We start from the raw sequence: 15,258 nt of genomic DNA on the forward strand, positions 1-15,258 counted from the left end.
GCACTAGACATGTGACCGACAATATGGCGCCCCTATTTGACTTGAGAGTATTTTAGCCGTCGCGATGAGGGACGATGCTCTTATACATCAAAATAGACAGATGCCTGACTCTGAACAGTCACGGAACCTCGGCGAGCTCGGTAAGGGCAGGTCGGCGGATGTGATCCCCGAGTTCCGAGGTCAGCCACACCCAAAAAGGAAATGCTTGCGAATGACTCCAGCACAACAGAGTTTCACAAGTAAAGTCGATGCAAATAATAATATCCCTGAAAATCTTCAAACAACGGTAATTCTTGATCTTGATCTTGATTAACTAGGCAGCAATCGGATCTAGTTCTGCCAGAACCTCAGGTGTGATTTTCTCTCTACATTTCTCGTCGCTTTGTGTATCGCCAACACCCATTTCGCCTAGCAAGCATGGTGTACGGGGGGTAAGGCAGAAAGGCAGAAACCGACAGAGATAGAATCGAGTCAGCTAACTGAACGAAGCAAGCCGAGTCGAGGTTGCGGTACCTGCAAGAAGCGAAAGATCAAAGTGAGCAACCAGTTTTCTTTTTCAATATGCAAGCCACTTACCAAAATATAGTGTGATGAAGGTCGACCAACATGCACACAATGCGAGAAGAGCTCGCGGGTATGTCTAGGCTATAAGGACGAAGCGGACTACATCTTCCGCAACCAAACCGAAAAGGTGATCACAAAGACAAGGAAGCCGCGAGCAACAAAATCTGCCGATTCAACGAAGTGAGTGCTGCTCGCAAGCTATGTACGATTTGGGACTAACACGATCTGATATAGTAGTCATAAGGGAAATGAGGTAACACGTCCAAAGGCCGTTACAACCGATGTCTCGACCACGTTGCCAGTCACCCTCAACGGCACTCAGCTGGAGTCTACTCCGAACAACCAATTAGTGCTCATGCAGAAGCCTTCGCAAAGTGACTTCGACGCATTGACAACTATATGCCAACAACCTTCTTTCTCGATAGAGGAAGAGGTTGTCAATGTTTACTTTAGGAATTTTGCTCGCTTATACAGAACTCAGGATACTGTCCGAGGATTCCTTCCATTTCTGGCTCCTATGTATGGAAACTCTCAGAAGGGTTCCTTGCTACGGACCGCCACTCATGCAGCAGCATTATGTGCCATATCACAATTACCTGATCAGAAGCCTTTGCAATATCGTGCAGCCGACACTTATGGAAAGGCTATGCGAATTGCTGCAGAGGCTCTCCGAGACCCAGTACAAGCAACATCAGACGAGACTCTACAAGCGACTTTGCTGTTATGTCTCTACGAGGTAAGCAATCAGCAGTGTAATGATCCAGAAGATCCTTTTATTGACAAGCTTGACAGTCTATCAAGGCTACAGACCACTCTATCGATGCATGGTCAAATCACGTAGAAGGTGCGAGCGCGATTGTTCAGAGCAGAGGAACGAAGCAACTCGAAACCGAGCAAAGTTTGGCACTCTTCCGAGCGGCAAGGACCCACATGCTCATCAACTGTATAAGACAAGGCAAGCCTACAAGACAGCTCGAAGCAGGGATGAACTGGTTATGCGATACTACCGAAGACGACCCTCTGGCTTATCTAACTCATTGCACCATCGAACTGCCGTCGTTGATGGAGAAGACCCGACGAGTGTCTGAGCGACAACGTAACGACGAGAGCATGGCAGACATGGAACCGTTGATTGAGCGAGCTTGCCATTTGGAAGCGACCATGCAGAACTGGGCAGCATCGCTATCTGATGAATGGCTTCCATACACGACCGACTATATACCGGAGAAACCAGTCGATCCTCTTAACGCAGACGCATGGGTAGGACCTGTTCACGCCTTTGCCGATGCACACAAAGCCAGCGTTCTGAACAAGCTACACTCGTGCCATATGCTCTGCGCTGCGGTGATCTTGAACGCACTGGAATGGCTTCGTCCATACGACTACCCCATGGACGACCGCTATATCCACACGCGATGGATTGAACAGCGCACCGTCGATGACATCTGCTCGAGCGTTCCGTTCTTCTTAGGAATCGGAAGACAAAGGGCACGAACACCGGATCAAATGGACACGATAGCCGACTTGATCGGTGGCTACTCGCTCATATGGCCTCTGCATGCAGCTGCCAGTTGTCCTCGTATCTCGAAGGACCAATGGTTGTACATCTATGGTCGTCTTGCCAAGATAGCAAAAGAGTGTGGGCTAGAACAGGCTCTCATCATCTCGTCGGATTTCAAAGACAGGTCTGTACCTGGTGCTTGAGCATAAGCTTTAACCCTTGCACTGAAGAATCGATCAAGATTCATCAATCATGTGAACAACCAAGAAAGCTTGATACAAAACGATTACCTTCAAGTGGTTGGTCGGATTACCCTTACTAGATGAGGCGGTAGCCACTGGAAGTCTACTGTATAACACGCAAGCAGCTAAACCATGGTGTGCTCTGAAGACAAAGGAGACAACAGGTTTGCTTTTTCCAACGCTCTCATTGATCCAGCTTGTCAGTTGTTGTTGACCTATACGAGCTGACATGGAACAATTGCCGAGAACTATTCTAGCAAACCGTTGTTGGAGGTGCCGGTCTTCGGAGTGTACTCAGGACACTGAAACAGGTATCATTCGCCGAGGCAGGGTAGGGCTGACTATTCAAGCTGGAGTAATCTCAGCTCTGGTCCGGGACGCCATGATACAAGGTTCCTTATCCAAACATCAGCGAGACGTTTCTCTAGCGGTTGCCTTGCTATGCTCGTATTACAAGAAGTCACAGCGATCGTAAGCAAAGCTGAATATCTCGACATGTATAGATAGCATTCTAGAAGGAAGAGATTGGTGCACAGGCGTCAAAGCACAGGGATGGGATTAGATAACTGTATATTTATGCATCTCCAACGATCCGCGTGCACGTCCCTCGAGTGAATCGCGTTCGGAAGTCGGCGGTTGCTGGAACTTGTGAATACGCAACCCTAGTGGGTTCCCAATCTCAGAATACGAATCAATCAATCCAACTTGCGATTCTCAAGCCTTCGCTCGTCTTTCTCGCAGAACGGCTGCACCTGCGTTGTTTCACCTACCGTCTTCCGCTGGTCATCTCCCGGACACTACTCCTACCAGACACGCCGCGATACCACGACCGCAACCATGGGCGCTATCGCGAATCTCCTCCCACTCGTCATCCTTTTCGTCTTTGTCGGCGCATTCGCTTTCGTCGGCTACCAGGTCAGACTTTCTCAATCCATATTCGTCCACACGCAACGGGTGCTGACATGGCCCAACAGATGTACCTCTGGACCAACGATCTCGCCAACCAAGGAAAGAAGTCAATGGAGAAGAAGAATGTCATGTTCACAAAAGACGGCATGAAGGTCGGAGTCAAGGAGATGAGCGAAGAGGAAGTTGCAGATAGGACACAGAGGTGCGTCTTTCTTCCACCCTTGCACGCGACATTCCAACACACAACACCATCTTTTCGATCCTCTAGATTCTCTTGCTGACTGGAAGTTGCGGATAGCGTGCTGGTCAATACATGGAACCAGACCTCTTTCCCTGCATACAAGAGCAGGTTTTGGAACATGGATGGACAGGCTAATAACAAAAATAAGGCGACATCTTCCGGCAGGGCCTAAGGGCTCATAGTTGCATAGAGAAGCAAAATGACGCGGCCTTTCTTCCTCTTTTCCCTATAACGAAAGCTACATCTGATTCTTCTCCATCAATGGGTATACTGCTGTGCTCTATCTTTGCTCGCGCACTCACCGCCTTGTTTGCGACAGTGCGCATCGTGCAGAAGACACTCGATCAGAAAGATACTTCGAAGTTGGTTCCAATGTCAACAGGTACGGTCAAAAAACTCACATGTATACAGCTGTCAGATCGATTACGATCAACCGGCAACGCGGGATAAGCATGAGCCTCGCGATGACAGCGATTGACTCCACAAAAGGTGAAGAAATACGAAACCAACATCTGCCTTTCCGGAACCCGCGCAACTGCAGCGCAACGTTCTACAGACCCATCATCAGCTCTCGAGGGGAACCGACTTGCGTGCAACATGAATGACATACAGTGTGCATTTCTGTGTATGACAACGGAGCCTTATCGGTCTTTGAAACCCGCCCGAGAAGGATATTCTTGTGACAGGCACTTATACGATAAGCCCTAATGCTCAGCTCACCCTCCAAGTCCCGAGCCCGCTTGCAGCGTAACTGGGGATTTATGCTTGAAAAGAACGTTCTCGGCTAGTCAGTGGAGGGGGCCGGGTACATATACCATGTACACGGAGAAAATACGTATCTGTAGCTTGTGAAGCTTCCGCTGAGTCGTGTCAAGCTGAGTCTCTGACCAGTGACAAGTCGAGAGGCCCATGACCGCACAGTAATCTTTGATAACCACTGAAAGCGCTGGAGTCAAGCTTTTCCAAGGGCTGTCAAAGTTTGGGGTGGTTTACTACTGTTTAGGGACTGTAGACAATGTTTGCTCTCGAGGCCGAGAGGATCCGTATTATTGCGACGTTGTGGCTCCATTCCTTCGTGTATCCAACACACACGACAGGGACTATGCGGGAGCGGAACCACAGCTACAAGCGCCCAGGCTCTTCCGCCAAAAGACTCTGCGTTATTGTGACAGCGGTGTGCCCTGCTTTCATTTGCACGTCACTGGAAAACAAACGGTCGGAGGCTGACTCGGAGCACGTCAGTCAATAATCCCTGCCGCTTTATTACGATAGAATCCCGGAAATGGCGAGTAGCTCTGAGACCTGATCGAAGTGTATCTCAGCCCTCGGCGCAAAGCAAGGAGGTACGTGGTAAGACTTGCCCGTTTTCCTGGGCTGGATGGCTATCGGTGGCGGTTAGGGTTTGATACTAGCTCGTACGTACCATGCGTCGAGCCAAGCTTTATCCCGTCCTCGTGGACAAAGTCCTTAAATTCGACTCTATTGCTGATAACGTAGGCCAGATCAAAAACCCAAAATCGACTTCAGACGACACATGACGCGACCTCTACCAGAGAACGGGCCGACAACCGTAGCTGAGCAAGGAAGTGTTTGAGCAGCTCTCGTAAGATTGCTTAGGATTGCTGCAGTGTCCACTTTTTCTTGCTCGTAATTGGGAGATGGATTCGGAAGGAAGAGGAGGCCGACCACTAAAAGTGTTCAATGAAAAAGGGCAAAACAAGCTGATAAGAGTGCCGAGATCTATTGGATCTTGTCTGAGCTCGCAGGCGGAAACTCTGTTAAGGAACTTGGGTCAGATGGTGACATGCTTCTTGAGGTTGGCTGTCAGCCTGCCACCACATAAGAACAAGAGCCTCCGCAGATCGATTCTCTGCGATATCCCTGAAGGATGTCGGTGCAAGGGCTTACGTGGCCAACACTGCGTCTTCAATGCGTGACTTTGTGGATGGTCGGGGATATCTGTCTGCTTTACGATGTGGGAAGGCGGATACGAAGTTTGATTTGACGACGATCCAGCGCAACGCAGGAAGAGGCGAAGCCCTAGCGTTGTGCCACAAAGACGCCTCCAAACTCTTAAATCGAGCTCTTGTCCTTCTGGGCGTGGCATGACGGGTATGCATGGCGACGTTTAATTCTTGGTGCTTGTGCCAGATTGAGATAGGACCGTGTCTTGCTGGTGGGGACAGGAGCTTGGCCTGTCTTGTGCCTTTTCTTGTCGCTCTTGCACAGCCTTCCTTGGCTCCGCCCTTAGCTGTCTCGTCCGGATCGGCGCCAGGGCGCGCTGAGTCGCACTATGATCGAGACAGGCTACCAAGCGCGAGGTCAAGAATGCTTGGCCTAACTACAAGACAGAAGTGGGAGGGTGCAGCGAGAGACATCGGGGATCTCTGGCAGCGAGTACGACTGCAGGCTTTCGTGACGCCGCGATTAGGGCTTTTAGAGCAAGCCATCATGATCGTGGATTTTGTGTGACAGCGAATGGATGACGAACGACCGGAGACTCACCTTTTTGGGAAGTAGCGACTCGAAGGTAGCCACCCCTGCAAAGTTCGCTTAAACATGTCGTCGACACGAGTCGATCCACCAGTTTAACGTTAATTTTAAGTACATTGCTAGCTTGAACGTTACCCACGTAGGGCAGGTTAAAGTAGCCGGCAAACCCGAGCACACTGCAGACAAGACAGAAGAGTCTCTCTGGATGACTGTATCGGTGAACAAGATAGACACTCTGGAATCAAACACGAAGGAGAAATCTCCGCTCATCGAACCACATCTGTATCATAGCCAAGACGAAGATTGGCTCCTGTGAGGGCAAGAAATGTCGAGGTCCAGCCAGGCCAAAACTGGGGTACCATAAAAGAGGGTTTAAGCGTGCGGCCTTAGCAATTCTTGGTGTCTTGGTGGTTCATCAAAGCGAAGCTAACTTAGTTTAACTACGGGCCAGTAAGCGCATGCGCAGGGCATTCCTTCGCGTTCGCAGCTGCTCCCCAAATCGTTTTGTCGTCGCTCTTTCCTTCCTGCTGCCTGCTTCTGAATCTTCCAACCTCTCTTCTCCACCTCCATCACTCCGTAGACCCAGTTGATTTACGCACTTGCAACTTGTGCTAAACAAATCGAAGACTGCCCCACACTCTTCGAACATCAGCAGCCATTTCTTTTCTCAACTAACACTTGTCTCCGCCTCGACAGGCCAGACTTCACCAAGCCATGGAGACATACTACGGACACGTGCGAACGCCAGGAGATGCCATCCTACTCTTCGAGGCCTGCAGGATTGGTCTGTTGCCCAGAGTCCAGCGCCGCCTCTCGGAAAAAGAAAGGCTGTCGATCAAGTCTGGTTCCGTATTCGTGTGGGATGAGCGCGAAGCGGGCATGAGACGCTGGACAGACGGAAAGTCATGGAGCGCAAGTCGCGTGTCGGGCAGTTTCCTGACATACCGCGAGATGGAGGGCAAGCGCGGCGGAAGCACCTTCAGCGCTGCTCCCAAGGCGCCTGCTGCCAAAGACCACGACGCCTCGGATGACGGTCCTGACGGCTACCGCTACAAGCCTGATGGTCTGATCAAACAGTCATTCAGCATCACCACCTCAACCGGCCAGCATCTCCATCTCATCAGTTACTTCGCCCGCTCTACCGCCGTCTCGCAGAACTTGCAACAGCCTTCCACCGATCCTCAGCTGCGTCACATTCGTCCCGAGAAGGGCATGTACCCTGAGTCGACTGTTCACGAACAGAACGCCATCCCTGCCGTGACAAGAGGTCCTATGACTAGCCCAGCCTTTACCAACGCGCCTCATCAGTCTGCAAACATCGGCGCCCCTTACCCTCCAAGACCCCAGTACACACATGGTCCTATGTCCTACGGCCCTCCAGGCTGGGCTCCTCCGAGTCCAATGCACACCCCGCCGCCGCACTACTCACCCTACGGCGCCTATCACCACTCGCCAATGCACCACCTGCATCCCTCACAATATCCTCCTCAACCTTCTCCGCACTATCCACCTCCGCTCACTGCCTTCGACCGCGTCCCCGCTCCGCTGTCCAACAACTCATTGCCCGCCCCACCTTCTCACCACCCACAACTGACTCCGATCCACAACCATCCGCCACCTCCTCCTCCTCCCTCTCTGCCTCAGATCAACCATGCCCACCGCCCTTCTCTACCGGATCGCCCTCCTAGCCACGGTCAGCCTTCGATCGACCCTGCTCTGGCCAACGACTCGAGAAAGATTGCTCCTCCTCTCCCAAGCCCTAGATCCATGGGCGACACTGCCTCAGGCGCTCCTACCGAGTCCGCCAAATTGCCTCCTGCTACTCTGCCTCCTGTCAGCGGCGGTACCACTATCCCGAGTATCAGCTCGCTCATTCACGAGACAAGCAACCCTCAGTCACTCAACTCTGGCCGCCCTACAAGTCGAAGCCCCATTGGTGGCCGTCCTCAAGATATCCCCATGCACAAGATGGGCTACGATGCTGCACGTGATGTTCAGGCGCTGAGACATCTGGACAAGGCCACATTGAGATTTTGAGCTTGGTTTCTGTAACACTTTTCTCTGTCCTGTATTGGTAGCAAGCGAGAAGCGTGGGATGCTCTTTGCTGGGAATTGGCGTTTCGGTTGTTTGAGGTATTTGAACAAAGCGATGGTTGCATGAAGTGGCGTTTTTGTTAGCTGCCCTGTTGGTACACGAAGGATGTATTCTCTATCTTCTTGAATCCTGTATTCACTTATACTAAAATTTCGCTATACTTTCTTGACGTTGGCCCATTGAGATCGTTATGAAGCATTACTTGTACTCGTGTGAATCAATCTGCGGATGGCCTCGTCTGTTTCCACTACAGCCATCAAAGAACAGCGTCATTTTGCTCTGTAGCCATGTTCAGGAATCGCCTATCTCACAGGCCCACAGTCAGCGGTGCTTTGCTCGAGATATGCTAAAACGACTTTTGATGTGAGAAATTGAGGGAATCCGGTGTTAAAATTTTGTTAATAGAGGAAGACACGACCCCTTGAGTGCGAGTGGAAGGCACGATCAGCAAAGATCGGAAAGTGCAGCTATGAACCTCGACCAGGAAGTAACGATGGAGTGACCAGCAAAAGTGCTCAAAATCCAGGAAGCAAAGAGTGCTCGGTCGATGATTTGGAAGAATGAGAGCAGCCAAGGAGCAGTGTCGCTCGAAGATAAGAGCAATCAGGTGCACAGAACAGGGAAGGATGAAGGTAAAGTTGAAGTTGAAGAGGATAGAGAGCAAACAAGTGAATGGTAGATGCCATGAATTTCTCATAGATAACATTTTCATGCAGAATGCCGCTCTAGATACCGACGAATGAACACCATTAGATGCGACAAAATTCTTTTCATTCACTCCAACACATCCTTCAGGAGAAATGCTTCTTTACACCTCGGCCTTGACTCTTGGCTCGAGCAGAAGCTGTCCAGCAGGACCAGTCTTCTCCACGAACCCTTGCTCGCGAGTATGGATTCTGCGACCACGAAGCCAAGTCTCCTTGACAACACCTTTTAGAGTCTTGTCCTGGTAAGGACTGCACTTATTGCGGAAAAGCATAGTGTTGGGCTGAACAACAAACTCAGCCTTGTCGTCAAAGACTGCAATATCACCGTCGAGACCAACAGCAATATCTCCCTTTTGGTGTTCGAGACCGACTTGCTTGGCAGTGTTGAGACAGCACCAGCGCACCACGTCTTCAATGGTGATGTTGCGGGCGGCGGCTTCGGTCCAGAGAACACTGATGCCCAGACCTACACTGCTGATGCCGCCCCATGCGGAGAAGAAGTCTCCTTCGCCTTTTTTGCTGGTGGTCTCAATGGCACCAGGTACGTTTGCGGGAAGAAGTTTGAGGTTGGGTGTGCAGGGAGAGTGGTCAGAGACTACGGTCTTGATGACGCTGTCGTCGGGTCTGCACATCTCCTGCCAGAGTCCGTCTTGGTTGCTTTGGCTGCGGATGGGTGGGCAGCACTTGTGTCTTGTGTCTCCGTTCTTGATGGCCTCTGCTGCGAGCGACAGGTAGTGGAAACATGTCTCTGCTGTAATATTGACACCCTTGGCACGAGCCTCACGCAGCATTGGAATAGCCTCAATAGCTGACAGATGCACAATGTGCAAAGGCAATTGAGGTGCTAGATGTGCCAAACTCAAAATTTCCAAAATGGCATATGTCTCGAATGTTGATGGACGCGAATCGAGGAAGGTCTGGTAGACGTCCAGAGGGCCGGATGGAACCATAGGAGGGTCTGATATTTGTACATCGTCGCCGACGGATTTTGTGACTGGGGGAATCATTTCTGCGTGGAACATGACTGTCGTGGGCTCATCACCAAGCTCGCGGAAAACTTTGGCAATGTCTTCGGAGGATACGGCGGGGAACTCTTCGACCTGGATGAGCGTTAGCTTGTGCACTTTGGCTACCGGACATAGTGTGTACATACACCACTATCGATGAGGAAACCTTTGAAGCCTCGGACACCCATCTTGACCAATGGCTTTAATTCTTCGACATTGCCAGGGATGATACCGCCATAGAAGCCAACATCAACCCAGCACTTTCCTTTAGCAGCAGCAATCTTCTCCTCGAACCCTGCGACCGTCGTAGTGGGGGGAATGGCATTGAGAGGCATGTCCACCACTGTTGTTACACCACCAAAAGCAGCTGCTCGTGTTCCTGTCCAAAAGCCTTCCCATTCTGTTCTTCCTGGCTCATTCAAATGCACATGTGCATCTACCAATCCTGGCATCAAGATGTGCGGCGAGTGGTCGACATACGGAGTCCCAGCAGGGAACGACGAAGCGGGCAAGACTGACTCCCAGATCGACTGGATCTTGCCTGTGACAGTAGAAATGACTATTGTTGCGGCTGTAAGATGGCCTTTGATTACTGCTCGAGACGATGCGAGGACGGTAATGTCGGACTGTGCTTGCGTAGGTGCCGGTGAAGCGGCCTCCGAATGGACGGCAGGAGAGAGAGCGTGAGGTGCCATTTTCTAGAGATCCAAGAAAACTTCTGTCTGGGTGTGTATCCGGTACAACTTCTCAAGAAGTGTTTACGTAGTGTCCTGTGTACAATGATAACGCAACAGTATGAGCGAAGGGGAGGTTGTTGTTTGGAGAGTGTAAGGATATTCTAGCAAGGAGGAAAGGGAGAGGAGGAAAGATGTCAGAGTAACAAAACACATCTGGGGTAGAGGGGCTCTTATTGTATGGGGTACATAGATGTGTTTCAAGGGCAGCCGCCTATCCACCCGACTTAGCCATCATGCTTCTTCTTTTGACAACGGCACACGCAAAGACTTGAAGAGAGCCAACAGGAAGAAGGGGCCTTTGGCAAGGCAAACAGCGGCCTACTCAACAGAAACGGCCATTGAGTTGCCTCTCGGGGCCCAGCACATCCCATAGATTCAAGAGCATTACTCGATAGAAACTCCAGGCCAAGTTTGCGGTGAAGAGCCGCTTGCATCGTTGGGCGGGCGTTGCTGATAAGAAAGATCGCGGCCGGTTCATTCTCGGAGCCGACCGCGAATGACTTTTTGAGTTTGGCATTCCGACCGAAGATAAGAGCTGATACAGTGGTAACCAGACGATAAGAAAACACATATCAGTATATATAGGGCCTGGGTACGTCGTGTTACGATCGTGAGAGCGTGTCCATGGTATCAACGACGAGTTTGCAGAGTGAGCGATGCGGTAGTCGTCAAGGCCAAACACACTCGAGTTGCGGAGACGGCCGGAGAAGTCGACAACGTGTTCTATTTAGCTTTCGTTGCTGATCTCAAAATCGCCTAAGCTCTGGATGTGTTACTCGATTTTTATTCGATTCGTTTACTCGATAGAAGAAGCTGGTCAACCGCAATCGCCGCTGTCGGGCTTTCAGCTGCCGTCAACGTTGGTGCAGGCACGTGATTCTCTGATCTGTCTGCAATGATAGCACGAGCTATCGTGAAGAGAGCGCTGTAGAAATCTCTGGAGGAGACTACGGTGTCAGTATGTGAATCAGCCGTTTCCAAAAGCGACATGTTCGTGCCTCTGACGTTAGCGTGATTTGACGCTGTAAGTCTTCCGCATTGCGATACTATGTAGTGGTAGCAACGTAAAGATGTCAAGGTTGGTAGCAAGACAAGGATTGTCGAACAAGCAATAGCGAACCTCTAGTCTCTCTCTCTCCTTCTCCATTCTGATTCATGTCTTTCTTTTCTTGCTATCACCAAGCATGCTGGTCAAGGTCTGCTACTTTCTCTTCGATGAATGTGCTTGTTTCGTGGTCTTTGAGAGCCCTATGATGTCTTTGCTAGAGTAAAGACTTGCTTTCAGGCCATAAGAATTTGAGGAGTCGATGTCGAGGTAGGTGTAGGCATCGGTCTTGTAGTAAATTGCGCCGTCGGCAGCACACGGAGCAAGGCCGAGCTCAATCAATTCTTCGAGCACTCCCCTGACATCTTCGAGATCAGAAAAGTCGCTGGTGTAGACACAAATCAGATGACTTGCTTTCTGCTTCTGGACGGCACTAAAGAGATCGGGCGGGTCTGCTGGGGCGACTTTAGCTGTATCGCCCAACCTGCCGTCGACCACCGCTTCAGCAACGAGCTTCCACACCCTGTTGACATCTTCGGGCTTTGGAAAGAGCATCCATTTGCCGTTGGTGACTCCGCTACCCACCGCAAGATCTAATATGTCTTCCTTGAGTCGCTCCCTCAAAGGACCCAACTTTCTGGTAATGGTTGACTGCGTGGAATTTGCATAGGCGCTGACGAGTTTCTCCTTCTCAGCAGCGAACTGGCTTAAAAGAGCACGAGCACGGCCCATCATCTCTTCGGGTGACTCTTCCAATCCTGGGGCGTGTATTGGCTCCGCTGCCTTGCCTTTGCCTTTGAGGATAGGGCAGGTCACCCAAATCCAATTACTAGTTATTGTAGTTCTTGGTGGTAGGCGCTTGAGAAACTCATCGACTGTCTCATTCAACTGTCGAGCGGTTGAGACACCTTCTAGTCTGTTGTAAAGAGTCCGCTCCACAGTGTTTGATGATGCCACTGAGATGGAGGCGACCGGATGTGTTGCCCGATCTCTGTCCCAGCGCTGGACGAGCTGTTTGGTGGTGGTCTTCTTGCTGCGTGATTCGAGCTTCTTGCGTGTTTTGGTGGTACCTGTATGTGACTGTAAGCATATATAGACACCATGAGGAGCCGAAATCAGCTCACCATAGAAGTCAGAGTCATCGCTGACGTAGCCTGCAAATGGGACCAGGTCCAGGTCCATGTTTGCTGTGAAGAAAGTCACAAAGTGAATACTAACTTATCTTGGTTGTTAGGAGGGGTCGTAAAAACGATGGAAATGCATGCGAAGCATAATAGACTACAGCCCTGAGCTCATCTCGCTGCTAGAGGAAGGTGCACATGGCCAGGACAGATGGTCCTTCCAAAATCGGAGAAGAGGCAGCTGTAAGTGGGTGGCTACATTGACTGATTGCTTCCTCTCAACAGTCCGTTGGCAGAAATCTGATTTCCTGAACAAATCAAGATGAGAGTGACAGGCATCTCAGAACATCATTGAACATCAAATATGATTGAAGGAAGCTAGGTTATTTTGGATGGCACAACAAGACCGATGTGTCTGCATAGTTGTGCATATTTTGTGCCACAAAGTCAATCAAACGCGGTTCGCGCGGCGCGTCTTCGCCGATTGAGCGTCTCGTCAACAATCAAGATCATTAACCAACACACTTTCAGTCAAGTATACCACATTATTACAGACCACGAGATGCCTCACGCTGAATCGCCAAACCCGCCGTCTTCGCCGCCCGTCGATGACACAGTCATGGAAGAGGCTGTGTCTGGTGCTCTCGACGAACAAGCAGAATCGCAGAATGAGACGACCCAATCATCACCTGCACCTGCAGTCAACGACGCCGAGAAGGCATCGCTGGAGGACATGTTTGACGATGACGATATGGACGAAGATGATGAATTCTCGTCGAGTGCTCAGACTAAGACGCAGGCATCATCACAACCCGAGCCGTACGTCAGCACTCTTCATCACTCAGTCATATACTAACGCAGCACAGGAAATCTGCAAACTCCAACGTCGGCAAAGACGCAGAAGTCTTACGCGCTTTCTACCAGAGACTCTTCCCTTTCAAATATCTGTTCCAGTGGCTGAATCACTCCCCAACGACAACGACCGACTTCAGCAACCGTGAATTGGCCTTTGTCTTGCCTAACGATGCTTACATCCGTTATCAATCATTCAACTCGGCCGAAGAATTGCGGAAGCAGTGTATACAACTCACTCCCACTCGTTTCGAGATTGGTCCCGTATACTCCGCAAATCCTCGCGACAGAAAGACGCTACGCAATGCAAGTGCCTTCCGACCCTTGGCCAAAGAACTTGTTTTCGATATCGATATGACCGATTACGACGAGATAAGAACGTGTTGTTCTGGAGCCAGCATCTGTCAAAAGTGCTGGCAGTTTATAACCATGGCCATCAAGGTTATAGACAAGGCCCTGAGAGATGATTTTGGTTTCAAGCACATCATGTGGGTTTACTCTGGTAGACGTGGTGCTCACGCCTGGATCAGTGACAAGCGAGCAAGAGAAATGGATGACAGCAAGCGCAAGTCAATCGCCGGCTACCTCGAACTGTTGAAGGGAGGTGACAAGACTGGTAAAAAGGTGAATCTGAGAAGACCGTTACACCCACATATCGAGTAAGTTGCAAGCAGCTAATCCAATATCGCATGCTGACACCGTGCTCAGCCGCAGCTTGAAAATCCTGAATGGCTACTTCCAGACTGATGTGCTGCTGGAGCAGGACCCCTGGGCCACCCCTGACAAAGCAGCACACTTGCTGCAACTCCTACCGGATAAGAGTCTTACAGCGGCATTGCAAAGGAAATGGGACAGCACGCCACAACGCAGCAGTACGCAGAAATGGGCAGATATTGATGCTGTCGCTTCCGTGTCCGGCTCTCTTTCTAGTCTAACACCCGAGACGCTCGTACACGCCAAACAGGACATCCGTCTCGAGTACACATATCCACGGCTCGATGCTGAAGTTTCGAAGAAACTCAACCATTTACTCAAGAGTCCGTTTGTCATTCATCCAGGCACAGGGAGAGTTTGTGTTCCCATCGATGTTCGGCGAGTCGAGGAATTCGAACCCGAGAAGGTGCCAACTGTGCAACAATTGTTGTCCGAGATTGATTCATGGCAAGGCACCGACGACAAAATCCAAGACTGGCAAAAGACGAGCCTCAAGGCATACATTGAGCTATTTAGGGATCACGTAAACGCGGTGATGAAGGAAGAACGAGCGGCTGAGAAGCGAGGGCGCGAGGAAAGCGGGGAGGGAGTAGATTTCTAGGTACTCGAGTAGAGCGTGGGTGCTGCAAGGCAAGGATTGACGGACGATGTGCAGTATAAAGCAGGAGCTATGGATCTGACAGACAAGTAGCGATCAGAATGCGATACGGTTGTGCAACAGGAGTTTTGACGAACCGGAGCGGGGTCCACTGTACACTGCAGGCAGTTGTGCGGCATCGGTATCGAGGCCGAAGAGTAGTGGGTCTGGATGAATCGATAAGTGGCCAGAATGGCTTACGGGAAAGCGGCTCAGCGCCTTTACGCTGTGGCGCGCGGTGGTTCGGACGGAGCTGCCTCCCCCTCGACAGGAAACAGCAAAGTGTTTCGTAAGATGGCATTTGGCTACCACAATCCCAAGAATGCCATGATGATGCACCCATTATCTCATCGCTATAGTATCTCCGGTCACAACACTCAGACATATCATTAG

The 15,258-nt window shown here is 50.7% G+C and overlaps 7 protein-coding genes across 7 annotated transcripts; 4 read left to right on the plus strand and 3 right to left on the minus strand.

Moving 5' to 3' along the window:
• Nucleotides 1-417: 417 nt before the first annotated feature.
• M437DRAFT_78688 (uncharacterized protein) lies at nucleotides 418-2,268 on the plus strand (the record flags this gene model as incomplete). The annotated part of the gene is made up of 5 exons (XM_041027032.1): nucleotides 418-431; nucleotides 490-535; nucleotides 587-744; nucleotides 799-1,300; nucleotides 1,357-2,268. 5 exons carry the CDS (start codon nucleotides 418-420, stop codon nucleotides 2,266-2,268), a joined length of 1,632 nt encoding a protein of 543 aa, XP_040875962.1.
• Nucleotides 2,269-3,144: 876 nt separating this feature from the next.
• Nucleotides 3,145-3,629, plus strand: M437DRAFT_58362 (uncharacterized protein; the record flags this gene model as incomplete). Its single annotated transcript, XM_041023390.1, has 3 exons — nucleotides 3,145-3,222; nucleotides 3,282-3,418; nucleotides 3,515-3,629. 3 exons carry the CDS (start codon nucleotides 3,145-3,147, stop codon nucleotides 3,627-3,629), a joined length of 330 nt encoding a protein of 109 aa, XP_040875963.1.
• Nucleotides 3,630-4,960: 1,331 nt separating this feature from the next.
• M437DRAFT_69604 (uncharacterized protein) lies at nucleotides 4,961-5,564 on the minus strand (the record flags this gene model as incomplete). The annotated part of the gene is made up of 2 exons (XM_041025308.1): nucleotides 4,961-5,145; nucleotides 5,366-5,564. The coding sequence occupies 2 exons, from the start codon at nucleotides 5,562-5,564 to the stop codon at nucleotides 4,961-4,963; spliced, it is 384 nt and encodes a 127-aa protein (XP_040875964.1).
• Nucleotides 5,565-6,664: 1,100 nt separating this feature from the next.
• Nucleotides 6,665-7,255, plus strand: M437DRAFT_14695 (camp independent regulatory protein; the record flags this gene model as incomplete). The annotated part of the gene is made up of 1 exon (XM_041018774.1): nucleotides 6,665-7,255. A coding segment is annotated over one exon (591 nt), but the record flags the coding sequence as incomplete, so codon positions are not given.
• Nucleotides 7,256-8,853: 1,598 nt separating this feature from the next.
• On the minus strand, nucleotides 8,854-10,454 carry M437DRAFT_58149 (allantoinase, mitochondrial precursor; the record flags this gene model as incomplete). The annotated part of the gene is made up of 2 exons (XM_041023352.1): nucleotides 8,854-9,852; nucleotides 9,906-10,454. The coding sequence occupies 2 exons, from the start codon at nucleotides 10,452-10,454 to the stop codon at nucleotides 8,854-8,856; spliced, it is 1,548 nt and encodes a 515-aa protein (XP_040875966.1).
• Nucleotides 10,455-11,745: 1,291 nt separating this feature from the next.
• Nucleotides 11,746-12,426, minus strand: M437DRAFT_14218 (DUF1917-domain-containing protein; the record flags this gene model as incomplete). The annotated part of the gene is made up of 1 exon (XM_041018752.1): nucleotides 11,746-12,426. A coding segment is annotated over one exon (681 nt), but the record flags the coding sequence as incomplete, so codon positions are not given.
• Nucleotides 12,427-13,224: 798 nt separating this feature from the next.
• On the plus strand, nucleotides 13,225-14,829 carry M437DRAFT_58158 (prim-pol domain-containing protein; the record flags this gene model as incomplete). The annotated part of the gene is made up of 3 exons (XM_041023354.1): nucleotides 13,225-13,481; nucleotides 13,529-14,173; nucleotides 14,223-14,829. 3 exons carry the CDS (start codon nucleotides 13,225-13,227, stop codon nucleotides 14,827-14,829), a joined length of 1,509 nt encoding a protein of 502 aa, XP_040875968.1.
• Nucleotides 14,830-15,258: the final 429 nt, after the last annotated feature.

The sequence above is a fragment of the Aureobasidium melanogenum genome (assembly GCF_000721775.1).
Source record: "Aureobasidium melanogenum CBS 110374 unplaced genomic scaffold scaffold_28, whole genome shotgun sequence".
NCBI lineage: Eukaryota > Fungi > Ascomycota > Dothideomycetes > Dothideales > Saccotheciaceae > Aureobasidium > Aureobasidium melanogenum.